Source organism: Lithobates pipiens, unplaced genomic scaffold (assembly GCF_037356315.1).
Source record: "Lithobates pipiens isolate NorthernLeopardFrog02 unplaced genomic scaffold, aLitPip1_a1.2 Scaffold_3, whole genome shotgun sequence".
Lineage (NCBI taxonomy): Eukaryota > Metazoa > Chordata > Amphibia > Anura > Ranidae > Lithobates > Lithobates pipiens.
The window spans coordinates 143,834,628-143,853,628 of record NW_027507790.1 but is presented as its reverse complement, the minus strand read 5'-3'; the positions used below and the strand labels follow the sequence as shown (position 1 = coordinate 143,853,628).

The 19,001-nt window shown below is 40.9% G+C and overlaps 1 protein-coding gene across 2 annotated transcripts in view; it reads right to left on the bottom strand.

The window, feature by feature from the left end:
- Positions 1–363: 363 nt before the first annotated feature.
- CHD1 (chromodomain helicase DNA binding protein 1) overlaps positions 364–19,001 on the bottom strand; it is a 162,130-nt gene continuing 143,492 nt past the window's right edge. For both annotated transcript variants that reach the window (XM_077462337.1, XM_077462338.1), the window contains 6 exons: positions 18,698–18,835; positions 15,251–15,429; positions 5,608–5,704; positions 5,470–5,521; positions 4,494–4,707; positions 364–1,854 (listed from right to left, as the gene is read on the bottom strand). In XM_077462337.1, coding sequence (XP_077318463.1) covers positions 1,497–1,854; positions 4,494–4,707; positions 5,470–5,521; positions 5,608–5,704; positions 15,251–15,429; positions 18,698–18,835 — 1,038 coding nt within the window. In that variant the 3' untranslated portion in view covers positions 364–1,496. The remainder of the gene's footprint in view (positions 1,855–4,493; positions 4,708–5,469; positions 5,522–5,607; positions 5,705–15,250; positions 15,430–18,697; positions 18,836–19,001) is intronic.

The following is a 19,001-nucleotide window of genomic DNA, read 5'->3' as shown; positions in this document are numbered from 1 at the left end:
TCTCCTTCACTAGGCAAAATAAAACTGAGGTCTGTCTGCAGACGGGAGGGTTGTTACCCAAGGGACCACCCCCTGGGCAGAACTAAGAGTTGAGTGTTGTGTTACAACTAATGCCTAGTATTCTCCTAGTGATAAGGCTAACAACCCAATTGGCTAAGAGAGGAGCTGTGTCGGTCGTTGAATATAAGAGAAATTAAGTTAACATTTTTTAACCTCACAGTATGTTCATGGATGATACATTACATTGTAAGAACCATTTAGGAAAGGACTGATGTAAGTAGTGACTATATCAACATTGCATACATGTATAAAAAGAATATATTTGTACATACAAATGAAACAGAGGGAAAAGAAAGCAGAAAATATAATTCACGTTTCTCTCTTTAATTTTCCATATATAGAAGAAATCTATATACAATCAGTGTGCATTTAAACAATTTAGAAATTCAATCATGAAACTGAAAATTATACTGGCTGCATAGCACATTTGACATTATTGCCCATTTTCTTAAACAAAAAATAAATTTTTTTTTAGGGAAAACAAATGGATCGACAATAAAATTTTGGCTGGTTTGGACAGTGGAGCTGCTAGTCAACCACGCTACCTGGTTTATAAAAACAAGTACATAACGGCTTTTTAGATGCATAAAAGTCATGTTATCCACAGAGCTTAACACAACACTGATATCTGTTTAAAATTAAAAACAAATAAATCTATAAACTGGAACACCAGACATAAGCATGGAATTAGTGTTCACTTTCCCCGACATTTTTTACATTCTGAACATTGATTCCATCAAACTATAAAGAAAACAAAAAAAGGTTTTATATATATATATATATATATATATATATTCCATACTGAATGAGAAGGCCTGAGTTGGTGGGGAAAGGAACAGTCAAAGAAAGCCTGAGAAAGGAAATGTTCATTTAATTAATTTACAATAATTTACAGCAGTTTTACCTTGTATAAAAAAAATATTACAGTTGATCACAAAAAAAAAGGCTATTTTACAGGTTTAGGTACAGGATTTAAATATTCAAGCATATGATGAAAAGCGGCAAGGTGGTTGCAGTGTACAATGTAAACAAATAGCTTTGGAAAGTGAACGTAGTCCTTGAGAGCATTTTCCAGACAATATAAAACCCCTTTCTTCTGACTCGTGGAACAGGACCATAGGCAAACACAAAGTATCCATAGTACAGGCATCTGATTTTTGTGTTAAAATTCAGTCAAAATGGGCAGTGCTGAGGTCTCCGAAATAGTAAACATCTATTTCTTAATTATGTTAAAAAATGCCACGATTGCAGCACAGTGCAGCATATACCTTAAATACAAAAATATTCTCTGTTCTTTTGTGATAATAGACCTTGCATTCAGGAAAGTAGTAAAGTCTGCCCTGGGCAGATGCAGTCCATTTCTTTCAAGTCATGTAAGGCAATCACCGTGATAATTTTACGGAATATGGCTAATGTCCTGGACTGCACTCCATGTGTTATGTTTTGCGCCCGCTCCATAAATGTTCTGGGGTGCTTTTGTGATCTGATGAGCACTCAAAGGGTGACCTGTGTCCCAAAGGAGACCTAGAATCATAAGACTTCTGATCTAAAGGTGATCTGGGTCCACTACCAGAAGCCCTATGGTCCATCTGCCAGTCTGAATGGTACCGGTAATCCCTGGAAGATTTGTGATGGCTGTAGTCAGAACTTGATCTGTGGTCTGAATGAGAACGGTGATCAGAATGGGATCGATGATCTGAAAGGGATCTATCTTTTAAACTTCCTTCTATGTTTGACCAATGATCTCTGTTTCTGTGGTCATCCAGCTTTCTGTGTTTGCTTTCACTGTGATATCTGCAACAAAATAAAAAAAAAAAAGACAATGGTCACTGCAGGGCTTCACATTTTTTTCCACTTCAAAAATGTTTCCACAAAATTGTCCTCTTCACTAGAAATTTAACTAAGATTATATAATATGGTACTCACTATATGTACACTATTTTGCAGTCCTTTTTGCCATAACACACATTCTGTTATATACATTAGTGGGATGTGGGCATACTAGCAAAAACATTTTTTTTTTAAGTGGTTGTAAACCTCAGACATGAAAACAAATGGTATCATACTATAGCGTGTAATTGCCTCAATTAAGAACACCAAGGGGTTGCTTTACTAAAACTAGAGCCTGCAAAATATGGTGTGGTGCAGCTGTGCATGGTAGCCACTTAACTTCAGGTTGTTCAAATAAGCTTTGACAAAAAAAAAAAAAAAAAAAAAAAAATGGAAACTGATGCTTCTATGCAGAGCTGCACCAGATTTTTCACTCTCCAGTTTTAGTAATTCAACCCCTGACTGTCATTTTAGTCAGCTGCTTTGTTCCTCTGCTATCAACATGAATTACTTTTGACAAGTTTTACTGACACCAAGAGAAAAAAAGGCAACATATGAAGCATCTCCAGTTGCTTGACAGCCAAAGCTTTACCACCACTTTAAGTTTAGAGTTGTGATTTGAAGTAGGAGTAGGTCACTTTAAGAGAATTAGTAATCCCAATTAGAAAACCCTTGAGAATTACAATAGTATCTGAATTATCCAGTCATAGATCGTAGGAAGATAGATCTAATTTTATTTGTATTTTTCTGTGATCTGTGTCCAAACCATCACCTGCCAAAATGCCAAAATGTGCAAAACGGGGCTTAGATATGCAATGTCATCCTGCACAGAGCATCTACTTGGGGCTAGTAGGAAGCACTAGTGGAGCGGACAACTTTTACATGCTGAAACTATCATTCCTGGGTGTCAGGCTGGGCACGTCATTATGTGAGTTTATGGGTGGATGTCTTTAATCAATTTTAATAAACTTTGTTGTGCTGAGTGTTTTTGTTTCATTTGAAATTTTTTTTTTTTTTTACACACAGTACTGTGCAAACATTTTAGGCAGATGTGAAGAAATGCTGTAAAGAAAAATCGAAATCAAATCAGTATTTGGTGGGACCACCCTTTGTTTTCAAAGCCGCATCCGTTCTTCTTGGTACACTTGCACAGTTTTTGAAGAAACTCGACGGGTAGATTGTTTTAAACACTATTGGCCAACGTTGAAGTCTGTAGACACAGTGGCCAGCCAAGGAAACCTAATACAGCAGATGAGACACATCGTGTTTCCCTCCCTTCAAAAACGGAAGATGCCCAGCAGTTCCATCAGCACAGAACTGGCAGAAACCAGTGGGATCCAGGTTCAACCATCTGCTGTTTGGAGAAGTCTGTCCAGATGCAGTGGGTAGAGGTTTGGTCAGCATCAATGGTGTGCTCAATGCTGAGAAATACAGGCAGATACTTTTCTATCATGCCATACCATCAGGGAGGCATGTGATTGGCTCCAAAGTTATTCTGCAGTAAACAGCGACCCCAAACATACAGTCAATGTAATTAAGCGCTATCTTCAGCGTAAAGAACAAGGAGTCCTGGAAGTAATGGTTTGCTCCATAGAACCCTGATCTCAACATCGAGTCTGGGATTACATGAAGAGACAGAAGGATCTGAGGCAGCCTACATCCACGGAAGATCTGTGGTTAGTTCTCCAAGATGTTTGGAACAACCTACCTGCCGAATTCCTTCAAAAACAGTGTGCAAGTTTAACTAAAAGAACTGATGCTGTTTAATGGGCAAAGGGTAGTCACACCAAATATTGATTTGGATTTCCCTTCTGTTCATTTACTTTCCATTTTGTTTTTTAAAATGACCACCTGCCCAAAAGCCTAGGACATGTGAATCCTTCAGGCAATTGCTGACAGCTGGATGGGAGGAGTCCTTCAGGCGATCTAGATAGATTGTAACCTGGATGCCCCGAGTTCTGAAGAGGAAAGAGGAGCAGAGGATTGGCAAAAGAGCAGTGATTGTCTGCCTCTAGGAACTGCAGAAAACACTGATAATGTGGATAAATGGCAACATGTAGATAGGCATCTTGGAGGTCTACGGATGCCACGTATTCCCCTTGTTTCAGAGAGGCAGTTATTAACCTTGGCAGATTGTAAGTGAAAATTTGGAATTTGAAGGTTTTTGTTGAGGGATTTTAAGACCAGAATAGGATGAATAGGACATTGGACTTGGTAACAGGTTTGCAAAGAATCCCTTGAACTTGTCTTGTGGAATGGGCACAACTACTCCCTGGAACAAGAGATGGTTTAGTATAAACCAAAGGTAAAGGAATTCCAGTGTCCCTCAATGGACAAAAAAAATTTTTTTTTTGAGAGGCACTGTCTCCTATTGCCCTCCAACAATACTAACTATACAAGAACTGACTATTACCATTTATAAGAAACAACATTGTAGATAGTTGATCCTCGGAATATTAGATCACCTGTTTTGCCTCACCCTGGATAAAGAGCAAGTTTATGGTTCCATGGAAAAAGGTTTATTTTATTTTTAATTCAGAAAGGCTGGAAAAAAAAAAAAAAAAAAAAAAAAAAGAAGAAGAAGACGTGAAGCAATCACTCACCTATCCTGCTTATAATGGTGATCCCAGTCTCTGTGGTCTTTTCCATTACTGAAGCTGGAATAGGGCCTTTTCCTCGAGTCACTTTTCTTGTAGGAATCACTCTGGTGTCGGTCCTTATGGTGGTGATCATGGTACTGTGATAAGTGCCTGTCAGAGGAATAACTGTCTCTGCTGCTATCATCATGATTTGTGTTTTCTTTTAATCTTTCCACATCTGGAAAAAAAAAATAAAAAAAAAGCAGCTAAATATCAAGATCAATAATCCAGAGAACAGTAAAATTGGTTTAACAGCAGTGAGTGGTTTGTTGGCGGAATCTGAACATAGACCTCTTTTTTCAGACTTGATACAAACCCTGATGGAGGAGATTCACATCAAGCTTTGTTGGGGTTCACAAGTACTTAAAGCAGAGTTCCATCCAGAAATGGAAATGTCACTGATCCAGTTCCTCTCCCCTCCAGTCTCACATTTGGCAGGGGGAGCAGATATCTGTCTAAACCAGGCATTTGCTCCCACTTCTGGCGAAAGAGCGCCACAGAATCTGCGACGAACTACGCCATGTCCAAACACCTCTGCCCCCCCCCCCCTTCGCTGTCTTCTGGGAGACACACAGGTCCCAGAAGACAGCAGAGACCATTCAGAACGTGAAGAGTGACTGGCGCATGCACAGTAGCAAACATACTGTGAAGCCGCAAGGCTTCACTTCCTGAAGATGCCAGCGCCGCCAGCACCGAGGGAAGGGTTGGCTTCGGGCGAGAATTTTAAAAGTCAGCAGCTGCAGTATTTCTAGCAGCTGACTTAATTATTTTTTTTTTTTTTTGCAGGCAGAACTCCGCTTTAATGGAGTGAAATGTTCAGAGTTTAATTGTTTAGCATTGCCACTTCAATCTACCTATTTTTGGGACTTTAAAGGCAACAATACAACATTGCTAAAAAAGAAAAACTTGTTATAGGACAATAGAATTGATTAGCATTTACCTGGATGCCGTACAATTGTGTTCACGCTGCTGCCAACGTTCTGGTCATTGTGCTTTAGGGAAAAAGAAAGCCATTTGAATTATGCACATAAAACTAATAAGGAAAAAAAAAAAATCAATCATCTAAGCAACCATTTACCTGAGACTCCTGGCGCTTCTTGATAGCATGTTTGTAGAGCTTGTGCAGTTTCCGGGCATCAAATTCAGTAAACTTGGATACAAATATCCATAGGTTTCTAAGCAACAAGGAAATTAATAATTAAAAAGAACATCAAATACAACCATTTTTGGTTTTATTTCAGACACTGGCTACAAATGTATATATCAATGTACAATTAGAAGATCATATCAGTGGTTTAACTAAAGAGAATGCAAAACTTCCCCACTCAAACCAGCTGCCTCCCATGTAATCAATTTAAAGGGACAAGTCTGGAAATTTTTTTTTGAAAAACTGCTACTGTTGAACTCCTCCTGTGCGAAAATATTTTTTACTTACTGTAAAGAGCATGCACATCAATACACAGGGGTGGGGCCTGAATTTTTCAATGCACTTAAAAGTACAAATAGCCTATTTGCTTTCTCCTCTATTAACCAGTAGCCGACAGCCTCCGTCATACTGCGGCAGGTTGGCTCTCCTCGGCAAATTGCCATAGCTGGATGTCGGGCGTGCAACCAGAACCGATCAGTTTCCAGGTCAATGATTTCTGGCCTGGACCTGGTGATTGGTTCTGACGAATGAGACACTGTCCTCTGCCTGTGTAATGTAAACACAAGCAGAGGAAGAGATGTCCTTCCCTCGTGGTACACTTTTCGGTTCCAGAGAGGAGAGAGGACATCCAAACACGAGTTGCAACAACACTATACTGACACTCCCTGTCACTAAGTTCAGTTTTCAGATTTTTCACTGATCAGTGTACTGGTGTCACTTGTGACACTAATAAGTATTAGTGCAGTTAGTAGTAGGCCCAGGTAGGTCCCCATTAACCCCCTAATAAAAGGTTTAGACCCTTGATCGCTCCCCAGTTAACCCTTTCACCCCGTCAGTGTCCCTAATATAGTGTACAGATCTCTTTTCTGATCACAGTATTAGTGTCACAGGTGATGTTAGTTTCACTGTCAGTCTTTTATAGCTTCAGCGTACCCCATATATTACCCAAAAAAAGGTTTTAACTTCTTGATAGCCCCCAGTTAACCCTTTCACTCTGTCACCAGTGATCAGCATATTAGTGTAAGAGGCGATTGGTTAGTTTGTTTTTTTACAGCATCGGGACACCCACCATATATTACCCAATAAAGGTTTAACCATCTGTTAGGGTCAGCGTCAATCCCAGTAGCACGCACACGCACACGCACACCTTACTAGTATAGTGTCTGAAACGGATCAATATCTTTGATCAGATCTATACTAACGTCCCCAGTAGTTTAGTGTTCCCAAAAACGCAGTGTTAGCGGGATCAGCCCAGACACCTGCTAGCACCTGCGTTTAGCCCCTCCCAGCCCACCCAAGTGCAGTATCAATCGATCACTGTCACTTACAAAATACAAACTGCAGTGCTCGCAGATTCACGCATGATCCCTTTGACAGTTTTTTTGGTAGCTATTGAAGCAGGCTCTGACAATCAGGTGCTGTGCTTTTGCTTGTGAGTCACACTAGTTGTACCTATAAATTTAGAGGCCAAAATGTCCAAACAGGAGGTACACTAGTGAAGAGGCCTACACATTGCTGAGCATGACAGATGAGAATGAAGGGGAAGCCGCCTGTCAGATTCAGGCTCAGTATACGAACCAGTAGAGAGCAGCGGCACCCTGACAGATAGCTCTGAGTAGTGGTCTCTGCAAAGGTCAGGCGTACCCAACCCCATTCTTCTGTTGCCGAGGTGGAACAACTGCAGGGCTCTCATATGGAGCAGAGAGCCAGTACTAGTGCGGTTCATCCTTCTGGTGAACTGGCAAGCACCAGTGGCCTAGAACACCCTGGTCGTAGACAAACCAGCACTGCAGTAACATTTGGTGATGTGGCGAGTCTCATAAGTACAGTTCAAGCTGGTATGGCGGCTAGCAAAAGTAGTGTCCTGCAGCCTCCAAGACGACAAAGACAGGCCCGTTGAGCCCATAGTGCCTTTCCTGCTGCATTTGACAATCCTAATTGGGAGCCAATCACTTCTGCAGTGCCAGTACTTCCAGCATTCCCTGGCCAAACTGAAATTAAGATAAACTAACGGCTTCCCTACGGACATTGCAATCCTTTTATAATTTTAAAATGAATATGTTAAAATCTGAGGTACTTAATATCTCCATTCCTTTGAGTGAAGCCAGGAAGTTATGTACATTTGCATTTACTTGGCAGCCTAGAACCTTTAAATATTTAGAACTTAATTTAACAGCTGGTTTATCAGACATGTTTCAATATAATTATATTCCTCTCCTGAATGAAATTAAATCCGATTTACGTAAATGGACTTGTATTTTTCATACTTGGTTGGGGAAAATAAATATAGTTAAAATGAATATGCTACCACGTATCTTATTCATGTTTCAAATGATTCCATTCTAATTCTCCTCTATGCTGGAGAGAATGTGGAGGCCATGCTACTCATGGTCCTATCTAGTGGGCATGCCCTTTTAATCAAAAATATTGGCCGTTATGAATATGGCATCTATAATACAAAGATATGATTCAGTTTGATCCATGGGTTTTCTATTTCACCTTACTTCACAATCAAAAACTCAATATAATAACCCCTCATTTGCTAAATACGGCAAAATCCTTAAGGCCCCTTTCACACTGGGGTGGTGGGTGCGTCTGTGTTAAAGCGCCGCTATTTTTTGGTCTTCATGGCAGAGTTTGGTTAGTGGAGCCTCTTGCTTTGGTGTTGCAGCCTCTGGGGCCTTTTAAAAAGGTGTGTGTATAAGTAATGACAGATCATGTGACAGAAAAAACTAAACTAAAGGCTGTAATGTAACAAAATAGGTAAAAAGCGAAGGGGATGAATAGTTTTGCAAGGCACCATATTTGCTGCGTTGGAATTGTTCCCTTTTTTTCCCATAAGAGCTAAAATGCCTATTTTTTGTTCTAAATGTTTGAAATGGCGTGTTTCTAAGTGTTTGAAAAGGCAACAAAAAGTAATTAAATATATATATAAAAAAAAGTGCACTTGGAAGTGCAGTCATTGTAGATCTGAGGGGGACATGCAGGATAAATAAAAAAGGTATCAGTACTCTTAAAAAAAAAAAAAACACCTTCTGCTGCTTCTCCCGAGTACGAGCCTAGCCATGTACAGGACAGCGAAAATCACTACCTTCAGGATTTATAAGGGCATAAAATGGTGACTTCATCTCCTTACTACCTATCACAGTTTTGTAGGCCCTGAAATGTTAAGATAGCAGCGCCCCCCCCCCCCCCCCAAATAACCCCATTTTGGAAAGTAGGCACACCAAGGTATTTTCCAAGAGGCATGGTGAGTATTTTTCAGCTCTCATTTGTTGTGGAAAATGGAGGAAAAGGAGAGTGCAAAAGTTCCACATATGTGGTATCCCCGTACTTGGAAGCAGCAGAATGCATTTTTGGGTGTAATTTCAGATAGATATACTCATGGCGTCTGAGCAATATATAATTTCATTGACAACTGTGTAAAACTTTTTTTTTCCTTTCTGCATTTTTTACTTGTGACAAAAAAAAAAAAAAAAAAAATATTCAATGTGCTCAACAAGCCTCTCAGTAAATTCCTTGGAGGGTTCTACTTTCCAAAATTGGGGGGTTTTGCAATGCCCTTCCATTATAGCACTTCAAGAAATTAGAAAAAGTCAAACTATAAAAGCTGCTTAAAAATTCCAGAAAACGTACCCTAATTTGCAGACATAACTTTTGCGCAAACCAATACATACTTATTGAATTTTCTTTTACCCGAGACATGTGGCTGAATGCATTTTGGTCTAAATGTATGACTAAAATTGAGTTTATTGTATTTTTTTTAACACAAAAATTAGAATTTTTTTTCAAATTTTTGCCTTTTTTCGTTTACAGAGTTCCCCTCAAAAATAAGCCTAGGTCTTATATTAACCACTTAAGGACCGCCTCATGTAAATATACGTCCTTTTTGAAGAGGGATATCTCAGTAACGGCAGCAGCTGCTGCCAAAACCGAGGTATCCCTCTTTACAGGAGGCGGTCCTGTGTACGATAACAGCAGTCTCCGCGGTGGGTTCGCCGCGAGATCACCGTTTTCGGCGGCGGGAGAGGTGCCACCCCCCCTCCCGACGCTTACCGGAGCCGTCGGTAGCGGCGGAGGCAATCGGGTCCTGTCGATGGCCGGGTATGGAGACGAGTGAGGCCAAGATGGCCCCCACTCATCTCTATACCAGAGGAGGGCGGAAGCGACGTCAAAACGTCCCTTCCGCCCATACCTTTTAAAAAGGTATATTTTTTTCAATGTCATTTTTTAACATGACTTTTTTTTATTGCATTTAAGTCCAAATATGAGATCTGAGGACTTTTTGACCCCAGATCTCATATTTAAGAGGACCTGTCATGCTTTTTTCTATTACAAGGGATGTTTATATTCCTTGTAATCGGAATAAAAGTGATCCATTAAATTTTTTATTTTATTTTTTTACGTGTAAAAATAAATAAAATCAAGTAAAATAAGAAAAAAAAAAAAATTAAAAATTTAACCCCTCCGTCCCGACCAGCTTGCGCACAGAAGCGAACGCATACGAGGGTAGCACCCGCATAGGAAAACGGCGGGCAAACCACACATGCGAGGTATCGCCGCGATCGGTAGAGCTAGAGCAATAATTTTAGCCCTAGACCTCCTCTGTAACGCAAAACATGCAACCTGTAGAATTTTTTAAATGTCGCTTATGGAGATTTTTGAGGGTAAAAGTTTGACGCCATTCCACGAGCGGGCACAATTTTGAAGCATGACATGTTGGGTATCAATTTACTCTGCGTAACATTATCTTTCACAATATAAAAAAAAAAAAAAATTGGGCTAATTTTACTGTTGTCTTATTTTTTTGTTCAAAAAAGTGAATTTTTTCCCAAAAAAGTGTGCTTGTAAGATCGCTGCGCAAATACAGTATGAAAAAAAGTATTCCAATGACCGCCATTTTATTCTCTATGGTGTTAGAAAAAAAACAAAATATAATGTTTGGGGGTTCTAAGTAATTTTCTACCAAAAAAAAAAAAAAAAAAAAACAGTTTTAAACATGTAAACGCCAAATCTGAAAAAGAGGCCTGGTCCTTAAGTGGTTAATTTTGGCAACCAAAAAAGACACTAGAGCTTATTTTCGGGGCAGGGCTTGCCATTAAATCCCCAGTGTGTCATCCTCACAAGCCTCAAAAACCCTTATGCGTTATTAATGAAGGCGTTGACATCTTTGTCAACGTTTAACCCATACGGAACATAGGTTTTTTGCCATGCATCATATATATTTTTAAATTAATTCTATTTTATTTATGTATTCTTATATAAGTAATTCAGCCATTAGGTTAACTTTGGGCAACCTTTCCCTTAGTTAAGATGGCTTCCAGCCACTTTCTTGCATCTCAGAACGAGGCGTGGTGCTATATCTAGCGGTGAATCACTGTACTCCCCTATCCCCATTGAGAACCTCTGATGACGAAACGTGTCTGGGAAGATGTACATTGACGTCACCGCGTTGTCAAGAAAGGGCTCTTTTGAATGCCGGTCGGCATTTTTATTCTAATGTCTTTCCACCTTTGGAAATTTTGGGAGTATTATTTATGTTTAAAATACATGTAATATTGAGACCAATGGTTTACATCTACTGAGAAGAAGCTGCTGTGAGGGTTCCATTCCCTGGGTCTGACGACTGTGGCTGGGAGCATATGAAGGCTATTTGCTTTTTTACCATCTGGTAAGCAGCTTTACTAATGGTGACGGGATTCACTACTAGTGTGGAGCACAGCGGTGACCCAATAAGGATTTTGGCATAAGAATTATTTATTCATTCAAGTTCATCACCTTTTTCATTATTATAACCTAAGGACTATTTTAGTGTTAATATTGTTTATTTCAGCACTATACTCACAGAGACTTTTATTGGTTTGCACAAAATTTATTTTTGGAGATATAATTTTTTTGCGTGGCCTTATTATGGTTGATTGCCATTTATATTAAAAAAACAAAACTTTATAAATCACTTTAAAGAGAGAAGTATGAGTTTCTTTTTTTGCTTAATCCTAATCCTTATGAGCTGCTGTTTCTACAAATCTTTCCTCTCCCCTGAGAAGTGCCCCGTTTCTGTTAAAACAGATTTAATTACGCGTAAGAGGGTCTACAGACTTTCATACAGCCTCATACCAACATGGGTCTGGCTCTGGAGTCTGGCTCCATCCACTTATCTTGCTTTATTGATGTCGGCTCTCTGCTCGTTCCAGAGACATCACACAACACACAGAGCTGCTCTCCCCCTCCCCTTTGCAGACAGAATGATCCAAGCACACGTTCAGGAAAGCAGTAGACTTCAGTGAGTGTAGTAGTCACTGGCAGTGCTCTGTATATTATATTTTACGCCCCTGGTAAAATTATAATACAAAAGAAAAACATTTTCAGGTAAAATCCAGCACTGGCTTTTGCCAGCATTGCATAGGGATTACATGAGTGGCGGGCATAGAGATGGCATCAGTGAGGATAGGGATGACATCAGTCTGCCGCCACCGATGGCATCCCTATGCTCGCCGCCACCATTACTGAAGTCATACCTATCCTCACCACCGTTCCTGATGTCATCCCTATCACCACTGTACAATAAAAGGAGACTCTGGGGACATATCTGGGGTCTCAACAGGGATATTTCACTTTAGGCAACAGGGAGTTGTCAATTTCCATCTCCCCTGCAGACTTGCTATGAACAGTACACAGGTATGCTCTACACACATAGCACTGCATTCATTTCACAGAACAGACACAGGAAACCGCTTACTATACTCCTATACTCAGAGGACACAGGAACATCAAAGCCCAGGGGAGAGGTGTTGGAGTCTCACAGATAACACCCAAGGAAAGGTGAGGACTTCACTGCTTGTCACTCTGCTTCCAGGTTTTAGCTGGGGACACGTTGCCATGGAAACAGACACATGAAGAGCATGCTCGTTCTAGATAGCAGCCTAGGTGTGCACCTCTTCACCAGGCACACCCACATGTCCTCCGGAGGGAAGGGAGTGAAGGAGTGGCTGGATTGTGGAGCTGTTCCCACACCATGCAAACTTTTGTACTGATAAAGAACCATTAGATGCCGATTCTGGAATCTAGAAAAGACTATTCTGCAAAAACAAAAGGGCTGAGGAAAGTAAGAAATGCAATGCAGGTATGAGGGTAGTATGTACTGCCTATTTTTGCATTCCCATACTTCTCCTTTAATGTGAATACAAAGCTATGGACTACAGATGAAATTCAACAGCCTGAAAAACATCCAAAGAATGAAGATGCTGCAATGCAGGTAAGGCATAGAGGGGAAAAAATTATCCCAAGAAGTCCCCGTGGAATTTACCGCACACACTTGATCCTTTGTTTGAGAAATAAACATGTTCAGTTAGTTGAACATGTTCGCTAAACTGAGAGGTTCTCCAGAACACCTCCCCGGCCCAACAGGCTATCTGTCATTAAGACCTTCCAAATCATCAGATGGAACGTTTTACATGTATCCAGCATGTGTGTGGATAGCCCCCACTGCAGAGCAGACCTGGTCTTGGGAGTCAGATGCATTGGCAGGTCCAAGGACTCCTGATATTTGTCCCATAATACTGAACTGAATAACACTGGAGTAAAATTGGTCATAGGCAGCCACATGAAAGGCAGCTACCATTTTCCCCAGTAGTCTCATGCAGGCCCAAATCAAGGGCATTTTCAACTACTTCAGGGATTCCTTGGATGGAAGCGACAGGCATTTATCTTGTGAAAATACCTTAATCTAGGCTGTGTCAAGGACTAAGCCACCAAGTACTCCAGATGTGCCAAAACCAAGGATGACTTCAGAAGGTTTAGCACCCAATCAAACCTTTCCATGACCCTATTCTGTCCTGCTGGAAATCTGACGTCTTCAACAACTACACAACCAGAGCCAGGACTTTGGTAAACACTCTGGGAGATGAAGACAGACAAAAGTAATGCCACAAACTGGTAAAAACAATCCTTCTGTGAACTGCAGAAACCACTTGTGAGGCCTGAAAATTGGGATGTGTAGCTAGGCATCTTTGAAATACACTGTCAGGAAACCCCTATGATGAAAACATCCCCCTTAATCGATGGATGGATTCTATTCAGAATGTTTGTACTTTCATGAACTTGAGAGCCACAATAGGCCGTTTGGCTTAAGAACCACTAAAAGGTTGGAATAGAAGTCATGAGATTTCTCCCCCTCTTGTATGGGTGCAATAATGGCCTGGGACAGCAGTCTTTCCAGAGCTTCAAAGAAAACCACTGTTTGTGGCTGTAAAAAGCAACAAAACTCTGGCTTGTAACCTCTGGACACCACACTGTCCAGGTGGCAGTAAAGGCAGATAGAAGTACACTCATGACTTGTCTCCAGAAGGGGGAGGACTTGGGGGTCCAAGTCTTATGGAACTGGGACCTAGGCTACTCCTTAGAGATTAAGGCTGTTTATCAGAGAAACCCTTCTTGGATTCTGAAATTTGCACTTGCCTCTGACCTGTCACCTTCATCTACTTCTTTAGGGATAAAGTCTTGTTCACAGGAGGTGCTAAAGCCAGCGGCTGGGTCGCAGTTATACCACTTCCTGACCTCCCGCCTAGACAATGACATAGAGCTTCTCACGGCTGTACACTTTGTTGCAAAGGTGTCGTTTTAAAGCGTACAGTAACGTTATATCTATACATAAATTTTTAACTTTGATAAGTTAATCACTATAAGTCAATTTTTTCCCCCCTATAGCTACAGTCATCATCACTTACATGTAAATGTCCAACGTTGTGCAGGCTGCTGCTTTGTGGACATACCCCTCTGCGGTGTGCCCAGTCCTCTTCCTGGCACTTAACTTCTAACACAGCGAGGGTTAATAGCCACCAGGATAAACTGCATTCAAGACTAGTGTTTAGTCTGAACCCAAGTAAAAAGATCTCGCCAGGATGCTGTCACAATTCTGACCCAATCCTAACAGTGGTATTCCTCGCCTCCTACAGCTACACATACAAGCCCCTAGTATACATGCAGCTTTGGGGAATGCCTCAGCCTCTTAAAGATATTAAAATTATTTGATTGTTTTCGATCTATAGGCTTTAAAAAAATGGCCCTACAGGTTAAGCCATATTAGGACTGATGGGAGCTTAAATATATAGTTTCAATGACATCTACCATCTAAACCAGGGATCTCCATACTTTATAAACCAGGGGCCACTTTACTGTCCTTGAAACTTTAGGGGGCTGAACTGTGGCCAGTGGGAGATAAAAATTTCCTGACATCAGTGGAATTGAACAATGCCCCATCTTGTTATCAGTGGGAGGAATAGTGCCCCATGTTTGGGATCAGTGGGCGAGAGAGCGCCATCATTTGTGTCCGCGAGAGGAATAGGGTCTCATCAATGGTACCAATTTGAGGAATAGTGCCCTGTCAATGGTGTCAGTGGGAAGAATAGTAACCCATTGTTGGTGTCAGTGGCAGAAACTTGCTGACTGTGGGGGCGGGGGGTTATAATGTCAAAAGGGACAGAAAAAAAAAAGCAAAGGGCAGCATCGGGCCACAGTTTGGAGACCGATTCAAACATACATATTTGACAAATCTAAATATACAGATAGTACTTACTTCCTCCACTGTTTAATTAGTTCAGGGTTTGCATATTCTTTTAAGCACTCTGTAATGTGATCCCCAATTCTGATGAGGCACTGCCTGGTGTGCTCCAGCTGTTCTCTCTCAGAGAGTCCTTTTTCAGGTCGATCCAGTTGTTTCAATGCTGCCTTAACTGGCCTCATCCTCTCCTTACACTTTAAATGATAATATATAAAATGTTAGCAAGATCTATTTGTGAACATGGCTCATTTACCTTTCTTCTTTTCCTCTCCAATAACAGGCAAAAAAAAAAAAAAACAAAAAAAAAAAAAACACACCACTCTTAAATTTTTACCTGACAGACACCATGGAGTGGGTAGACGGGGATTGCAACTGCCTGTGCTGACCTGAAAAGCCAATTAGTAGTGCTTCCTGCTGCACTGGAACCAGAGTCAGAAGAAACCCAAAGCTTTTAATTTCTACAAAGTAGGTGTTATTGCGTAATTTTTGGGGTAACCTTAAAGAATCATTTTTGCTACATGGGTGTTGGAGAGGAGTGGGAGGTTGTAAAGTCTTCAAGACAGGATACAACACATACTTATGTACACAGGTAAACTATATACACACACAAGGTATAACCCAATGTTACAAGTACAATAAGATTACAATGCGCTTAATCTATACAAGAGCTGCCAGCTTGTCCACTTCACTTGAAAATGAACAGATCCAGATAAAGAACATACAGAATGCCAACGCTTTCTAAACTACAGGACCCATTATGGAGAGGCTCCACTTTTTCTCTGAATATCATTTTCAATGATAGCCCTCAGCAGAGTTACACACAATCACTTCAGGATAGTGATTATTAGGATAATGCTTATTAACTGATTAGTACAATTATCCTGATGTGCACGCAACTGCGTGAAATCTTTTAACTGAAAAAAAAAAAAAAAATCGGAATTTATCTCTCTCATGATGGGTCATCTAGCTAGGTTTAGCAGCACTGCCATTCTGTATATTTTATAACCCAATTTTGTTATCACCCATCCTTTATCCTCAAACTCATGCAGAATTCCCTTAAAGTGCAACTAAGCCTACAATAAAACTGCAAGCAGCTTTTTATTGCAGATGAGACATGCCTTTGTCTCTTTTGCAATAAGACATTTATCCCCCTGCTTGTTGCTTTTTATTGAATGTACATTGGCCTGCGCATTCTGGGCACACCAACTGTGCCAAATTACCGATTCCCATGTGCGTGCATGAGATAACCTCATTCCCCGCTATCCAATCAAGTAGACAAAAACCTGACACCCTGAAGAAGCCTTGAGAGATGATCGCAGAAGCCAAGGAGGAATTGCTGGAAGGTGGAGGTAAGCATGCAAATACAGACGTCTGACTTTAGATATGCATCTCCGTTTCAAATCAACGCCTCAAACCTCTTACTGCACCTATTTGTTCAGTGTACTAGCCAAACTACTAACATTTTCAGAAAGCGATTGGCAATGACAGAACTCTAGTGTGTCTCTGCAAAGGTTTACTTAAAGTGGATGTAAACCTGATTCATGAAATTTAAGCTGGGCACATATCTGCAGTGTTTTCTTATCTCTCTTCAAAGCACTATGTCCCATAGCTGTCTCTTGCCCCATTCTTCTGTTATCAGCCTGATAACTTCTGAAAACATCTACGTCACATATAATGATAAAAGAAGCCGGAGTTTTGTGTTGGGGAGAAATGCTATAAGACCCCTTTCACACAGGTGCGGCGGGTCTGTTAGCGGTAAAGCACCACTAGTTTTAGTGCTTTACTGATGTTTAAAGTGGTTGTAAACCCTTACAACCAACTTTGACCTACAGGTAAGCCTAGATTAAGGCTTACCTGTAGGTCCAAGAAATATCTCCTAAACCTACACGGTTTAGGAGATATTTGCCAAAAGACAGGCACCGCTGTAGACAGCGGCACACAGGCGCACTGAGCACGCCACGGTCAATGGCGATATGCCGTGAGCGTCGGCTCCCTTGCGCATGCGTGGGAGTGACGTCATCGCGGCTTCGCCGAATTACAGCGGCGGAGCAGGAGACCCACCAAGAAGATGGAAGATAATATCACCTATTACCAGACACTAAGACCTCTTTAAAGGTCTGGTTGCACCTTAGTGAGAAAAACTTGGTTGTATGGATAGACAAACAGTGCAGCTCTGCTTCAGCTCAGGATCTAATAGCATGACATGCAGCTGTGCACAATCTCACTTCGATGCTCCTCAGACTGCCAAGAGACAATCAGTTTCAGGGGTGAGGTTATCATGCCCACCTGATATGTGAAAGTAGATTACTTGGTTTTTGGATACTGCACAATGAGTATTCCTCTCCCTCTCTACATGTGACCGATCTCACTCGTGGCTGCAAGTAGATCTGATTGTCTCTTGATGGACTGGGGAGCATCCATGAAAGATCTGCACAGCTTCCCGTCATGCCAGGTAGCATCCTTACAAACTTGAGCTACGGAAGCACCAATGTACCTGGTAAATGTAAATGTGCCATCACTGAGAACAACGGAACTTTTGCTTTCAGACTGTAAGCTTGGGAAGTAAGCCAAAAGATCAAACAAGAAACTGCATTTGGAAGCTGTGTGACCCTTTTGTGCACTTTCAGGAAGCAAAAAGAGGGAGTCAGGCTGACTAACTGTAGTAATTGCCTTCAGGTATACTGACTGAAAATGGGCAATAGGATATCATGGTTAAAATGGAAGAAAGCCACCTTAAGCAAAAAGGCCAACTGAGGCCACAAGGCCACCTGGTTATGATGGCCCACCAGGAATGGTTCCTTACAAGAGCAGCCAACTCAAACTCTGCAAGCTGAAGTAATGGCAACCAGAAAAGTAATCTTGTGTGTCAGAAAAACGAAGGGATTATCCTGGATGGGTTCAAAAGCCAGGGTGTGGTCATCAGAATCACCAGAATGCCTCCTACCCGAATGTTGCAAAGCAGATGGGGTAGAAGTTGTAACAGCAGAAAGGCATAAATCAGGGAGAACTCAATCCCCATGGCCTCATCAGACAATCCACCATGAACACACAGGGGTCCTTGGTTCTGGATATGAATCTGTACAGCTTTACATTGAAAAACATTGTTGAAGGTGGGGAAATTCTGGATGTGGATCATCCTGGCATGCAGGTTCAAACACCTCTGGGTGAAGTGCCCATTCCCCCAATGCTGACAGCTGAGAAAAGCCATCCAACAATTCCAGAGTGTTGATGAACAACCTATCCTGTGGTGAATGAATGAAATACTTGTATAGCGCACAATGCGAACTGAATCGCCTCTGGTGGCCAAGTTAAACCCATAATTCGCTCTTAAATTGGAACTCAGATGTCTACTAATGCCTCTCTCTACCCAAGAGCACAAGGAAAACAAAACCAAATTCAGAAACGGTAAGGGTATATTACAAAGTTTAAAAAAAAAAAAAAAAAAAAAAAAAAAAAACTTACAACGCTGAAAGTCTTCTGATCAAGCTCCTCTGCCTCTTCGGAAATTGGGACAGGCTCACTACTGGCAGTTATGTGAACAGGGGTTTCAGCAGAAATGTTTTTCTTCTGTTTCTCCTTCTCAGGCTTCACATCATTCACCTATATAATACATTTACTTTTAATGGTTGGAAAACAGAGGATTTCTTTAGATCCTGTAATTTCTACTCCCTGTATTTTTTTTTCAACGCACATTAAGGGTGTATGTTTTAGAAACAATGTTAGAAACATACATATACACACACACACATTATATAATTAAATATAT